Below are 16181 nucleotides of genomic sequence, written 5' to 3'. Positions count from 1 at the left end.
ACCTGACACTAAAGAATGGACTGGCCAAGCATTCCTGGAAGCAGGGCCTTGCGGGCCCAGAGCAAGGTGCTCAGAGTCGGGATGTCAGTTTCTTAAAGGTTAAAAAAAGTAATAGTTCCCTGTTACTCTTAGGATACCGACTTGAGTTACTGACAGAATGTGCTGGTAACATGGCTACGTGATAGCTGTTATTCGGCGGAAGATGTATAATTCCTTTCCTAGAAGGTTTCCCCTCCTTTGTTTCCCCAAGAACCATTGCCTGCTGCAGTGACCCTCCTTTCGGCCAACTACGCTTGGAAGCATTGAACTTTGGCAGGGTAGGAAGGGAGGCTGCTCAATAGCAACACATGTTCTTCCTTGCTCCACCATCTGAAAGCTCCCAGCCCCAAGAGCGAGGTACCTGACCCTCTGACAAGCACTTTAGGCTGGCCCAGCAGCCACCCCCACCTCACACCCAGCAGTCTCACACCCGCTCGAACTGAGCCTTGGGTTAAGACATTCATAACCCTCAGGCAACCTAGGTGGAAGCATTCCCCACATCCAGAGCCTGGTGAGCCTCCTTCCCTCTCAGGATCTACAACAAGCCACGGGACCCACCTAAAATAGGAGGGAATTCCATGGCATGATGGCTTGTAGGGGACATATGGCAGAGGTTGCCCTTGTAGACTTGAGTGCACCAAATCTGATCCTTCACCGCTTTATGGAACAGTCCAGTTGAATCCAGTGGCGAACAAGTTCCTTGTTCTTGGCTTCCACTGGGTGACTGTAAGAGACAAAAATCCCTTCCACAGTAAGGCTCTCACTCCAGATTTCATTGCATGGGATTTTACAGGGATTTCTATAGAAACCTGTTTGTTTCAGTCATGTTAAAATTCCATAGAACTTTACCATAAGGGAGCGAGGCAGCTGAATGCAAACACAATCCAGGTGCTCACTCAGTTGCATAAGCCTAGCTAACAGCTATAGGGGTTATATGCCACATTCCTCCTTTCCCCGTGCCCTGCAGTGCAGGCAGCTTTTTGCAACACTGTGTCATGTTTAATAAATTACCACCTGGAACCGGCTTCTCAGCAAAATGCTCCTTCCTTCCCCTTTCCCCAAGGAAAGGGCTTTGATCCAGTACACCAGTTCATTTAAATGCAATGAAATAGCTTGGCCTAGAGGTACCAGTGCTGTGCACTGCCACATAAGCAGCACACACAAGTTTGATTCATGGACCTGGCTCTTTCTCCCATGCTGAGCACACTGTGGTCTACCACCAGCCTGTCTACCACCAACATGGTCTACCACCAGCCTGTCAGGATGGGGAGATCACTGCTGAGTGACATGAGTTGGATGACCACTACTGAAAGATGAGTAAGCTGATCGGGGCAGGGATTGCAGCATCCTATACACATTTGAACAGCAAATAAAATGGGAAAGGCACAGACAGGTTCTGAAAGGGGCTGCTGGAGACTGGGCCTTGAGGGGGAGGATTGTAAAAAGGGAAGGGATTCTTACCAATCCCAGGACAGCACCTCTGCTGCAGGGGACCTTACAAGAAGGAAGAATAAATAAGTGAAATGAGATCCACTGCTCTGTTCATATCTACACAGGTTTCATGCAGGAAGACTCCCTGCTACATCGCTGGAAAATAGTGCTGCTATCTCTTTAACGAGCTGCTTGTTTACAGCACCTGGCAAGACCTGTTATACCAGGTAACTGTCTGATATTTGAAACGCTTACAGTTGAAAGCGTGTTACAGCAATTCAGAACATACTTAATGTGGGGTTTGCAACATCCCCAACCGACTCAGGGTGGATGAACAGAAATGAACCCCCAGCAAAGCAAGTCACCCCTCAAGTCTACTAACAAACTACTTCTATTGACTGTACACACTGTAGTTTGTCTGAGATTGCTCTAAGAAAAACCTGGGATGAGGGAAAATGTGCACAACATTTACACACACACACTCTATATGGCGCATGCATAGCTTAATTTTCAGAAGTACTGAGCACCTAGAGATTCCATGTACTTCAACTGGAACTTTGGGTGCTGAACCCTTCCATAAAATAATAGCATGTGTCTGCATATATAGTATATCCACATACACACCCAAAATGCAGCTATACATTTATGAACACAGGTAGATAACTTCAAGTTCACGAAGGTTTCCAAGGGACATAACTATAACTGCAAACTCCTTGGGTCAGAGACTCTTTTTTGGTATGTTTTGTACAGCACCCAGCACAATGGAGCTGCAGCCCCGAGGTGCTACCACAATACAAGAGTAATGAAATCAGGCATTCACAAAAGAAAAAACAAACAACAAAATAAGCGATAACTCACTTAGATTGAAGGAAGCAACGGTATCTGCAATTAATTAAGATGAGTTTTCCAACTTTGAGGTTCCTAAGCATCAGATTTGTTCTGTATAAACGATATAGATTTTATTATAACATACGTACTATGTTATAAAACACACATGGATCCTATGAAAAAAGTGCACTGTTGGTCCAGTAAAAGACAGCACCTCACCTTGTCATTCTAGCCATTGACATTTGGATCTTTACCGAGCAACAATATATAAGACAGTCACTAGGATTAAAAAAAAAAAAGTTCCCAGGTGACTAAATTTAGAGTCTGCTGATAAAAAGGGTACTGGCGCAATGCTACATTCAAAATTCTCCAGGATACACCAGCTAGCAGCAAGAATCACCCATTGGGATTAGCTCCCCATTAGCTCTGTAACATCATAGTTTGTTTACTGCCATTCACGTCACAAGCAATGATTTCCCTCTGCCTACAGCCCATCACATCCCCATAAGGCCAGGAAGCGGTTAAAAGTCCACTGAGCTAGAGCTTGCCCTCATCCACATAGCCACCGACTCTGTGGGCACTTCGGGCTGGAGCAACCACAGGGAAAAAAAATAAAATAAAATAGTGGGTGCTCAGCACCCACCCGCCACAGCTGTTTGGCAGCACCCCGATCAGCTGATTGGAGGCACTGCCAGACAGCTGATTGGCAGCTGGGGGAAGGGCTTTGGGGCGGGCGGAGAGGAGCAAGCAGGCGGGGGCCTCAGGGAGGGGAGCAGGAAGAGGTGGAGCAAGGGCAGGGCCCTGGGGCAGGGACAGGAAGAGGCGGGGAGAGGGCGGGGCTTCGGAACAGACCAGGGGTGGAGCACCCCCATGGAAAAGAAAAAAAACTCAGTGCTGATGCTCATCTACACTGAGTTTCTTAGGGTGGGGTTTTGGTGTTTTGATTTTTTTTTTTTTTTTTTTTTTTTTTAAAAACACACACACAATGGATAAGGGGATCTTATTAAGTTGCCATGAAAATGTCAGTTTCTAGTGCAAGCCTGCCAGCCTGTTCACAACAAAATCATAGCCAAAGTTGGAGGACACATGGGGTAACGTGTACCATAAAAGGCAGCCCCAGCAGAATATGCACTTGGTGAACACTAGGAGCTCCTGGCACACCTTTGGACAGTACTGCTGCCCTGGGTTAATCAAGTCATTGATAACTACATGAAAAATTGGGGATAGGTAAGAAAACACCTGCTGGGATGAGCATCACTCAGAGGCAAGGCCCTACACCCTACTTGATTATGCAACCAAATTCTAAGCAAGTTTCCTCTTTGTTCGGGTGCTGCATAATTCCAGGATTGTGCCACAGGATGGCTCCATTCTGCAGTCAATGCTTCTGTGCTGAAGAGTTTCCTGCTCCTTGCAGAGCACAACAGGACAGAAGGCAGTAGAGGAGGGAGGCAGGTTTGAGGGACTGAAGAATATGCAAGCAGCTCTGGGTGACCTGCATTGTCTTTAACAGACAGGGAGGAAGAGACCCTGGGGATGGCCTGAACTGGTCTGTGTGAGAGAGATGCAGAACATGATCATCTAAACTGGCTTGGCTGTCAAAAGCCATTAAAATTAAACCAGATAATTTTTCCAAGATGGAAATGACACACTAGAACGTGGTCCACTGCCCACATATTCACCCCCACTCTAGCCACTCACAGTCCACCCCACTTCTCGTATGCCCAACACCTATTGGAGAAGGCACCTGCCTAGTAAACATCAGAGCTCTGCTAGGTATAAGCCTCCAATTACAAGTCTCCCCCACCACCCCAGAACCAAGCACACAGATTTAGGATTCTTGGCACAACATTTAGGACTAATAAAGAGCATAGGGCACAGGCCTTGCTTAAAGGACACTACAGTAATTTATTATTCCATTGTAGGATTAGCTGAGCAGATATTTAAACACACTGTAGTACTGGACATTTTCACTGGTAAACCACGTTCATCATTTCCCTACTAGGCCTTTAACCTGAAACACGCTTTCAGGATAGAGTAGCAATGCTTGTAACCTCTGATTAGCAACGCACTTTTCTCTCTTCCCCCAGCTGCAGGCTCCCACTTCCAACTGATGACAACAGATGGGCCTCAGTGCTAAAAGACCTAAGCTGTAAGTGCTTGGATACGGAACATTTAACTACTCATCTGCAGGAAGCGTGGTCTCACACCGAGCACAAGAGTGGGAGTTGCAATTCCTATGGTTTACTCCTGGTTCTCCCACTGTTTGACCTTGGGCAAGTCACTTTGGTTTGAGCCTCAGTTTCCCAGTATGTAAAAGATGGATATTTCCCGATCCCCTACAGGCATGTTATGAGGCCTAGTGCCCAAGGATCTGATCCTGAAAACCTTTAGCTTCTCAAGAAGTCTCAGTTATTTCAGCAGGTCTATCCATGTAAGTAAGGGTCTGAAGTAGCAGCCCCCTAACTTGTGTACAAACTGGCTCATATTGTTCTCCTGCCCTCAGCATGGCAATAGTCTCCCAAAGCGGACATTGTATAACACACAAAGTGATTGCTAGCACAGGTGCAGTTACAAATCATGTATTAATCAAAAGCAAGAGGAACAAACAAAAATACAATCTGCCAGTCGCCATTAGAAATGCTGCCCCCTAACAAACGAACAATTATGAATCACCATGAACATGACAACACCCTTGTGGTAATGTGAACATCTTCACTTGATTGGAATTAGCTCCACCCTTTTTCCTCTCAGGGGCCTGCAATAGGGATAAATAGGTTTTGCCTTCTCTTACAGGTAGAGAGGGACATCCGCACTTCAGCCCCAAACCAGTTGGCAAGGCTACGTTAGGGCACTAACTCAACCTTCTTAGATCATTTGATGCTATAACAACAACATTTTGTCTTATCCTGCACCTTTTCTCCAAGGAAGGAACACTGCAGCTTTAACATCACAAGGCCTAATTTGCTTGGTGTTATCCTGCCCCTTTAGGAATTCATGTCAGGGCTTTAGAGAATTATTTATTCCCTACATAAATCAATTTTCCAATATCAAAATTTCAGATTCTATCAATATCCATGGTTACAGAGAACAGCTGGTGCTATCCTGTTTGGGATACTAAGAAACTAACTTTCTCAGAACTAGAACACAAAGTTACAGGATTTTATGGGTAGGCCAGGGCTATCTGGGTCGGTAAAGCTTGAAGACAGACAACATTTTTTAGCAGATATTTTGAATTCTTCCAACATCCCTGGGCTTTTTAAACTAGATATACAGTTCAGAGCTTGTATTGAGCAAGAGATTAATCAGGCAAACCACACACCCTTTAGTAATTTATACCACCCGCACACAAGAGAATCAAGTAACAATTCTGTGCCAAGTGTTATTTCTTGAAGATTGGCTGACTTAGAATTCAAACGCTCTCTTTTTCCCTTTATGTAGCTCTAAGGTCGTCTTAGGGCTGGAGTTTCTGGGATTTGCAACTCTCATTTTCCAATGATCACAGCCTTCTGCACAGGGCTCTCTAGTCGGTTTGCATCCATGCACCATCAGGTTAACAAGGCCCAGTACTCTGGTCTTGCACGGTCACCGTTGTTACATGGAGAAAGCGTTGACTTACAAAATCCTCCTGGTCACTGAACAGGAAGATGCATCCAGAACAAAGCAATGGAACAAACCCATGGGCTGCAGGCAGACAAAATTACATCAATCACTCTCAGGAAGCCAACTCCAAAAGAAAAAAAGAGACAGGCGGTGTTCTCAGTTACACCGAGTGAATCCCATTTACTTCACTACAGTTACTCTGGATTCAAACCGGTATAAATGAGACCAGAATCAGGCCCACCGGTTTCTACCACCGAATCTAAAAGGAGAATACTCCGAGTTCGGGTTCCTTATCTTCTCTCTGCCCTCAGAAAGCAACATCATAAAAAAAGCCAGCTCACTACACCGCCACACAGTTAACTAACTTCACTTGGCTCTTTGAGAGTAAGGTCATTTAGACTCGTAGACTTTAAGGCCAGATAGGACCATCATGATGACCTAGTCTGACCTTCTGCACATGGCAGCCACAGAACCTCACCCACCCACTCCTGTAATAGAAACCTACCCTCCAGCTGAGTTACTGAAGTCCTTAAATCATGATTTAAAGACTTCATGTTACAGAGAATCCACCATTTACACTAGTTTAAACCTGCAAGTGATCTGTGCTCCATGCTGCAGAGGAAGACCAAAAAAAAAAAAAAAACAAAACAGGGTCTTTTGTGCATAGGGTTCTCTGTTCCTATCCATATTCCAGTCTCACCTCTGGAATGAAGAGTATTACAGCCAGAGGCAGGGTGCTCCCAGTGGTGGGCCATCACCGGTTTTGGAGTCTAATAATTTCATCAGGCTTTAAGTTGGTTTATATAAAAAGGGAAGGGTATGGGGGATGCAAGATTTACTAAAAAGCAGGAGGTGCTTATATTTTGTTGATTGGAACGAACACTGGTATTGCCAACCAGTAACACCAACACTGCCAAGTGTTTGACAATTGTGAGTCAGACATAAAAAAACCCATGAGATTTAAAATAAATAAATACCAAGGTCCTTTTTGTCCCCCTTATGATTTCAAGATTTTAGGGTGCACTCAGATCACATTCTCAAGCTTTTCTCCACAACCAGGATGGCTAAGAACTATTTTTTTAAATGACAGATAAGATTTTCACATAATCACTTGACTCCAAGGGCTGGGGCTTTAAGAAGAACACCAAATATTCTGAGCCTCACAATAAGATCGGAAGAGTTGGCAGCATTGCAGTATGCATTTCTAAATAACACTTTGCCTGTTTCTCAGCAGCACTGAAGATTTTTTTTTTATATCTGAGGAAGGTAACTTGAGAGTAAACAGCTCTTTATTAGAATGGTTAATCTAGTAATTGAGAATTGTCTAGATGCAACCTTCTCCTCCACTCTCTCATGCTGCAGTGCATTAAATTATTACATACAAGGTTGCTTGTTATCATTAAAGTCTTGTATTAATCCTGTTTCTTGTTCTTTTAGTTTTATATTTGCATTTTTAGCTATTGTGAAATAAAGAGGGAAGTTTTAAAGCTTTTCACTTTACTCCAATCGCTGCAATGAGGTTACACCTGAGACTGGTTACACTTCATTTGAAGATCCTGTGAACTACAGGGCAATATCCTCCATTATGCTGATCAAATTCAAAAGACTTGTGCCTACTCATTCCATGTACACACCAAGAGGATGAGCATCAATGCAAGGCACAGCCAAAGGCTAAACCATGCCCCTCAAAAGAACTAAGAACTCACAGCTGTAGTTAAAAATAATTTTTAATGAGAACTCTTCATGCATTCCTAATAAACTCTGATTCTAAAAACTGAACTTTAAAAATCTAGTTTACTTAATTATTTTTGCTGTTTTTGCGGCAGGGGAACTAACAACCTGATCCAGAACCACTGACAGATCTCAGGAAAACTGAAATTAAAGAATGGGGGATAAAGATGGGAGAGCGAAGAAGAGAAGGTTGTTTAAAAAAAATTCAGGGGGAGTGAAATGAAGAGGTTGGGAAAGATCAGTAAGATGGAGAAGACAAAAAACATATGGAAAATTGTGAAAGGCAATATGATTACTAGGGAGAATCATTAGGAGATGCTATGTAATCTGATGGTTAGAAGAAGATCCTGGGAATCAGGATACTTGGGTTCTATCCACTGACTCAGTGTGTGGACTTAAGGGTAGCGACTTTCCCTCTGTTTACACATCTGTAAAATGGGACTAATGCTACTTCCTTATAGCGTAGGATGTGGAAATGTAATCAGTTCAAGTCTGTACAGTGCTCTGAGGCCCTTGGGTGAAAAGCAGACAGAAGTCTAATAGTTATACAATCGCCTTAGAGCAATTAATATAAGATGTCAAGTCCATCTGAAATGAGCCTATCTGAAAAACTGTTCCACATCAACAGCTACGGTGCCACCTTCAGGAGAGGACAGATGAGACCTTTTCAAGAAACAACATGTAAAACCTGAAGCCCAAGTTCTATAATGTATTTGAAATATATGATCAACAACAAAAATAAGAAGTCCTAGATATTAAAATCATATTTAATTCCTTGTGTTAACAAATTTTCTAAAAGTCTGTTTACTTTTCATCATCTGTCACAGGGACACTTCAAATGTTTGAAATTTAAATCACTTTTTCATGTAAGAATTAAGTAGGAGTGAAACAATGATGTCCTGCTTACAATGTTAGCAAATACCCTAAATGGATCTATTTTCTTTGTCACTCAATGTAAGTCATAGGTTTACTAGCCTAATGGGTGACTAAGCTATAGGCAAAGAGAGGAAGACATTGAGAGAGAGAGAGTGAGTGAGAGAGAATGAAATACAAATAGGAAAAACTAAAGAACATTTTCATGGAGAAATACACACACACACACACTCCATGAAAATAGTCTTTAGCTTTTCCTATTTGGCTGAAGAGTCCACAAAACATTACCACAAAATCCACCCCCAAACAGATCCTGAATTTAAATCCTGGAGTCTTGGATAGAAGCCTCTTTTTAAATTTAGATTTACACAACAAATAAAGAGTGCTATAATGACAGATTTTTGACTCTGACACCGTCCCTGCAGTTTACACAGCCCTGTACAGTGAGGGATCTGAAAGAGGGTTTGAAGTCATCAGTGCAATGAAATATTGCTAAAATTTACTTGGGTGCATTTTCAAAAATGACCTCCCAGAATTCACTGTATCATTAGGGTTTTCCCTTTCTAGCCCACAGAGCCAGCAGGGCCCCACAATGAGGTATGCAAAGCTTTTCTGTATGTATTAAATGAGTCAGTTCCTACTTTCTGCTCCTTGTTCTTTTATTCTCAGTAGAGAAACAGTTTGGCTGTTAGAACTACGTTTTCTCCTCTCACTAAAACTTTTCTCTGAACTAGGATCTTAGCTTGGTTTCTCTGTTCTGATGAAGCCCTGATCCATTTTTATCAGTAACATGAACCTGCTGTTTGTCCCTTCCACACACCAGTTTTGATAAAGCAGGACAGATTAAACAAACTAGTTTACCTATCCTAGGAATTAGAGGACATAACACAGCATCAATTTTTAAGCAGAAATTCCCATAGATCTCAATGGGGAATTCAGATTAAAAATAACAACAAAAATCTAAATGACAAGCCCTATAGCCTTCCAGACAAAAAAAGCCCTTTGGGACACCTTGTCCATCTTGTTATCAAAGCAGGGTTGTTCATGGCTGGTTCGTTTCCTATTCTGCCTTAAACATAAAAGATGAAGACAGGATGGACATTCCTCCAACATGATCACAGAAATTATACAGTGTAGAATGTTCACTCTTGATTTTAAGAGGCAATCCCTACTCAGTGATGTACCAGAAAAGCCCCCCAAAGTTTCCTGCTAGTGTATCCTAGGCGAAGCCAGCCACAAATGTAGGGATCAATTTAATTCTGAGCAAGAACCACTACGATTAAGTATTTAATCCCATTTTTACTCTGAGACACCATTTGGTCTCTATAGGACCAGGAAACCTGGAATCAGAAGCCTGACTCTGCACAGAGCTGTAACAGTGGATATTCTTTCACTGCTGGACAAAGCAGCAAAATAGTCCCATCTCTTGTGCAAAAAGGCAGTCAAAGGACTGCTGCACAACACACTGAGGAACTACTGCCGTGAGGAATAGGCTACAGAGGCACTTATGGGAGAGCTATGGAGAAACCAGACAAACTTTACAGTCCATTTATCAAAGTGCTTGCAGTTCCTATGTCAAGGCAAATGAAACATAAAACGTAAAGCAAATAAAGTTAATCTATATCTAGATGATTGTAATAAATAAAAAGGGAAGAGGAAAAATCAATGCAGTCCTTCTAGCTGCCTTGCCAGCTCTTGTTAAATCCCTGAAACTGCAACACCTACTGTGGATTTATAGAAACAAGACACACTTTCCGAATGGCAGACAGGCAGGTTCCCTGCCATTTCACAGCAGATCCTCAGTGGATGTTTGAACTGAAGTTAACCACAAGCAATGCGCATGACTGACATTCTGTGTTCACTAAACCCAACGGAAACAGGTGCCTCTCCTGCCCAATGCACCCTGCTGCCCCATGTATCAGGTACACTGCTTGTGCTTGGGCGACACCAGCTGGGAACTCTTGGCTGCCTCAACTGTGCCCATGCTGGTGGGGCATCCCTGTCTGACCAGCAGAATCCAGAACTGGCCTGGGTTTCTAGCCTAATTTTCCTTAGCGGTCACATTTTAAAGTGGGTCACAGATTTAAATAAAACTCAGCACCTCCCTTCTTGTTTAAGGGCCTCCAATCTAAAATGGATCAGTCAGGGGTCCTGAAGACCCAGTGCACACTGACCCTTTAGAAGAACTGCTATTCTGGTTAGGTTTGCTTCCCCAGAGGGGAAAAGCTAGTGCATTAAGACACTGCCCCAACATCCATTTCCATGGGAAAGGAATCCCCATTTCACCCACTCACTAATCCTTCTCACAAATACCCATATGAGACATGGGAATACTGTTCCCTTTTTACAGGACAAGAAACTGAGGCAATGAGAGGAGACTCACCCAAGGCCACAATGGGAGTCAGTCGCTCCCATGATGCATGCTAGGGAGTCTAACAAACCCAATAAGGACCAGGGCTCTTTTTACTAGATTATCTAATCACCATTATCATTTTTCAAGTATCCCAAAGGTACGCTATTGCTCCATGCGTCCTTATAGGCCACAGCTGCTAGAAGTGACTGATTTTTGCTCTTCCCTTAGGTAAAGATTTTACTCTAGCTTCAATTTTTCTCTACAATACTCCTCCCCCTCCACAAAACGAAACCTCCAAATGTGTCTCACTATAAAGTCATCTCTTGCTACACATAGCCAAGGGGTGTGCTGGATATCCACAGCGGTGCATGCTGATCATCACTGGATTGCTTGTTTAGATATGCTCAACAGTATATTTCTTTAAACAAAGGAGCTATGCATTCAGTGTGTTGTTGAAAGAAGGTTGTTTTTACAGCCTGACCCTACATTTGAGCTCCAAGGATTCTACATTTTATGAGATCAGAAACAAGAGAATGCAATGCAAACAAGAAATAAACCTCGATAATTACAGCCATGTGTCTGTGCTGCTATTGCTTAGTTTGAGTTAGCACCTTTTTAATATAAATATAAGCCCTATTTTTCAGGAGTATAACTTGGCTGGAATCCTACTCTGCCTTTACACCTTAAAAGCTCTCTCCAAATATTACATCATTCTCATAAAAACCTACAAGATAGGCATGTATTAACCCCCATTTTTACAGATGGAGAAACTGAGGAAGAGAGGTTAAGTGACTTGCTCATGGCCACAAAGTGACTCAGTGTCAGAGCTGGATTAGAGAGCAGGAGTTACTCTTAGTCCTATACTTAATCTATTGGGGGTTCTCACACTGTGGTCTGTGGAGTACTTGCTGGTGGTCTATGGAAAGCTGTCAAGTCGCACACTTTTGGCTCAGTTTACAGCTCAGAGCACCATGCCAACTGAGAAGGGAGATGAAATGCAGAGCATAAATAGACAGTGTGATTCTTTTCAGGAAGGCCATAACACTTAGCAATCTGAAAGCAGCTACAAATTCTTTCCTGATTATGTTTCCACAGGGATAGTATGTAATTGAAAGTGGGGAGGGGCAGAGGTGGTCTGTGAAACCAAGAATTGGGGAGAAGGGGTGGCATGCAGGTAGTCCCATACAGCTCCCTTGTCAGAAGGGATGGGGAGTGAAGCTATGGGCCAGACTCAGTGCTGCTTCTAGCAGCATTAGATAGCAGGTGGAATTCATCGAAGCAATCCAAGCATGGAGTAGAACATGTCAAGAAGAGTAGCAGCTGTCCATCTCCACTCCTATCCAGATGCGCCTCCCCATGACCCATGGAGTCCCAGCTTCAGGTCTTAGCACAGAGGGACCTCAGCAGGCTGCTGGAATTGCAGGTGTATGGACTCTCTGAGCCTATACGTTTAAATGCCAAAATACCAAGACTTACTTAAACAGAGGATTAAATAAATAAATAAATAATCCTCCACTGCACATGGGCAGTCATTCCCTTCTCCCTGAACGTTAGAATTTTGTACACGTTTAGTACGTAGCGAACCACGTACCCGTCCAGTGATCGGAAAGCAAGTGAGAACTGACATACAAACATATAAAGGCAACATTAGGCTAGCAGGTCAAAGCATATGCATTATAAACGGTCTCTTCGCTAAGCACACAGACCAAAATTCACATTTGTCATATAGGCAATTTAATTACAAAGCACTGGATTGACTCACACACACACACGTTAGAAGAAACAGGGGCCTACTCCTGCATGCCCATGGCAGAGTTTTTAATCACTTTGACCCCAAAACTTCAGTTTTCAATATTTTTAGCTAGATCTTTTTTAAAACTGTGCCTCGGGTTTTGTTGGTAGGATCACAAGAAGGAAAGAGATAACCAAGTGTTGATTTCCTGAAGAATACAAACACGGAGATGCATTTGTGTATTCCACCACTTACAATTTAGAAGACAACCCATGTTAACATTGTTCTGTTAATAGCTTAGAAGTGACAATGCGAAGATTGTCCATACATCTTTAACTCTGCCGCCATGTGGATATGTACTATGTTACGATCTTTAATTACATGATGATATTATTTCTCAACAATATCATGCTGTTAATTCTAGAATCTAAGAGGTGTAGCATCTTGTAGTTTCTTTAATTCCTGTACATTCATTGTCAATCATCTAGCACATCAGTGCAATGTGGTCTAGAGAAGTGTTTCTCAACGACCAGTCCATGGACAAGTGCCTGTCCCTCAGATCTCCTTGACACAGTTTAGGAAGGCAACCAGCGGGTCCCTGGTATCAAAAAGGTTGAGAAACACTGGTTCTAGAGGATAGGCCACTGGACTGAGAGTCAGGAGATCTGGCTTCTATTCCCAGCTATGCTATTGACCTGCTGGGAGACTTCACGCAAGTCATTTCACTTCTCTAAGTCTCTGTTTCCTCTCCCACGCTTTGTATGTATTGTCTATTTGAGTATAAGCTTTGGGACAGGGACTGTCCCTAGCACAATACAACCACAATCTCAGCTGGGGCCTGTAGCTGCTACCATAATACAAACAAATAAATAATTAAGGTACAGGCTCTTTTCTATCTTTAGACAACACAATCCTGAAAACACTTCATCCTGCTACTAACTTTTCTTAGGTCAATATCCCTATTGAAATTAGGTGACTAAAGTTACTAGCAGGCATTTTTACAGGACTAAGGAGTTTGTCAGCAGCCTTCCTGGGGTGCAATTCAAAGGAGGTAGTTAAAAAGCTTGTTTAGCTGGCGGGGAAAAAAAATCAGATGGCCTATATGTGTCAGCTAAGTTTCCCTTTTATTCTGTAGTATGTTGTGTAAGAACAGTTAATGGTACACTCTTCATATAAATTGCTTTAATGGTCTGTGTAGACCATTGCTTTAATGTGCAGAACAGTGGCATGCACATTGTTCTACATATAAGATTGTAAAATACTGTTATATTTGAGAAATCATCTTTAATTACAGTCACATAGTGGATATGCACAAGGCATGTTACATGTGCAACCTTAACTTTATCATTTTGATCTTTTTGTGCTTCAGCGCAATCCTATAGTCTCAACAGGGTTTTTTTTAATAAAACTTCCTAGGCAGGGTTTTTAGTTTTGGTTTTTCTTTTTAAGAAAGAAGAAAGCTAGTAACAATTCCTGTGTTCCTGAGGAAACACGGAACTATTTGACTGCACAGTGTCAGAATATTTTTTAATATAAATGCAGATGATATACATTTCTGCTACCCCGCAAAAACCCCCCCAAAAAACAACTAAACTGTTTTTGGGATTTTTGTTTGTTTGTTTTGCTTTTGTGGGTGGGAGAGGAGAACTGAAACTTTCCAAAAAGATTCACCTTTGGGCACAGAACAAGCCTGGTAATTCAGTCCAAAGGTGGAAGTTCTAAACTAGTGAAAAAACAAAGGGTCAGAATGAAAATACTTATGCAACCTTAATACGTTGCCTATGCCCCATAGTAAAATATTTCCAAGGATTTCCTCTTTCTGGAAATGTTTGTTTCACTGTGGACAGCAATGGAGCTTTCCTATTTGATTTGGTTTTCCTGATTCTTTCCCTGGGCATATCTTTGCAGGAATGGAAGACATTTAATATATAGATTATAACCCAAGCTGCCTCCCTCTCCCCCAAGTTACAGCTGCTGCAAGGAGACACCTAGATTTAAACAGCATGCAGGTTCTGATATAAACCAACCAAAGCCAAGCAGCAGAAAGGGGAGTTCCCAATGCACCGATGCTGGCAGGAGCACTGCAGGAGTGACAGCCTGGACTGGAACTTGCTCCTACAGCAGACAGTCTGATGTTTCCTATTTAAACAAGACACTTTTACAGTGGCGTTTCTGGGGCACCCCTGCCCCCGCCGGGGTCTGTGTGGCTCACGGACACCAGACGAAGTTACATACAGTTCCCTTTGCTGGTGCCAGGCCCGGGAAGATCTTAGATCTGGTTACGGGGTGATTTTTGTGCAAGCCACTTATCCCTCAGTCTGCCACCTCGCCCTCCCCGGCTCTGCCACCCCGGACGCCGCCCGCAGCCCCGCGGGGCCGGGGAGAGGCCGGTCTCGGGGAGGGGGGCCCCGCCGCCCTCTCACCTGTTTTGAACTCCAGCGTGGGGTCCTTCTCGCCGCCGCCCAGGTCGCCCTGCAGCATCACGTAGAGGATCCCGAAGGAGTTCTGGATGCCGAAGATGGACCCGTTGCACCAGGTGGCGGCGAAGACCACGATCCAGCCGAAGCCGCCTTCGGGAGGCTGGAAGCCCGGCCCGGCCCCCTGCAGCCCCCTGGCCCCGGCTGCCTCGCCATCCTCCTCCGCCGCCTTGGGCCCCTTCGCCTCGGACACCGCCTGCTCCTGCTTGTGCAGCGCCATCTCGGCCGGGCTGGGGCAGGGGCTGCTGCCGCCGCCGCTGCCTGTCGGATCCCGGCTGCGGAGCCCGTCCAGCAGCTGGTCCCACATGCCCTCTCCTCCTCCCGCTCCGCTCCCCCTGTCATCCCTCGGCTCGCCCGCTCCTCCTCCGCCCGCCGCCGCCGGCGGCTGCCTCCTCCCCGCCTCTCCGCCCCCCGCTGTATCCTCCTCCATCTCCCGGGCGCCGCCGCGCAGCGCCCTTCAGCGGCGGCGGCTGCCGCAGGCCGGGGAGACGGGGCCGGTCAGCGCGTGAGGGGGCCCGGGCCCGGCCTGGAGAGGGGCGGGGGAAGCCGCGGGACACAAACCCTCCGCCCCCGCGGAGGCAGCGCTCCCCGCCCCCGCAGCGCGGAGAGAGGGGTCGGGCTCAGCCGGCAACCGAGGCCAGCCCCCCCCGCCCCGCCGCCCAGCCCCGCCGGGCGGATCCGAGTCTGTGCCTGGACCTTGATATTCACGTGGCGGGGGTCTCCTAGCCCAGCTTCCCCCGCCCCTGATTTCCTGCCTCCCCTCGCACGGTAAACAACGCAGGAATCGGCGGGCGGCGTCCGAGCCAGGCGCGCGGAGCCCCGGGATCCGCTCGCTCCCGCTCCCCAGCGCGCCCGGTGAATCCCCACGTAGAGAGCAGAGGGGCCAGCTCCAGCTCCCCCTCCCCCGGGCTGCAGAGAGCAGCGCTGTGCCTGTCCGCCTAGCCCACCCCCTTCGCTGCTGCTGGGGGCGGGGGAAGAGACGGGCTTTAAAAACAACCCCCCCCCCGCCTTCCTTCCCACGGGTGTAATTCGGCTGCCCCGGCCCTCAAACGCCTCCGACCGTGCGCCCTGCCTAGGGCAGTTCATTGGCAGCGGCTCCCCCTTTGGAGTCCATCAG

General features: G+C 45.2%; 1 protein-coding gene across 1 annotated transcript in view; it reads right to left on the bottom strand.

Moving 5' to 3' along the window:
* Positions 1 to 15494, bottom strand: part of SLC16A2 (solute carrier family 16 member 2) — an 84258-nt gene extending 68764 nt beyond the window's left edge. The window contains exon 1 of the mRNA XM_077826673.1: positions 15011 to 15494. Coding sequence (XP_077682799.1) covers positions 15011 to 15494 — 484 coding nt within the window. The remainder of the gene's footprint in view (positions 1 to 15010) is intronic.
* Between the last annotated feature and the right edge of the window lie 687 nt (positions 15495 to 16181).

This window comes from Eretmochelys imbricata, chromosome 9 (genome assembly GCF_965152235.1).
Source record: "Eretmochelys imbricata isolate rEreImb1 chromosome 9, rEreImb1.hap1, whole genome shotgun sequence".
Taxonomy (NCBI): domain Eukaryota; kingdom Metazoa; phylum Chordata; order Testudines; family Cheloniidae; genus Eretmochelys; species Eretmochelys imbricata.
The sequence above is the reverse complement of the archived record's forward strand: the minus strand, read 5'-3'. Positions and strand labels throughout refer to the sequence as shown.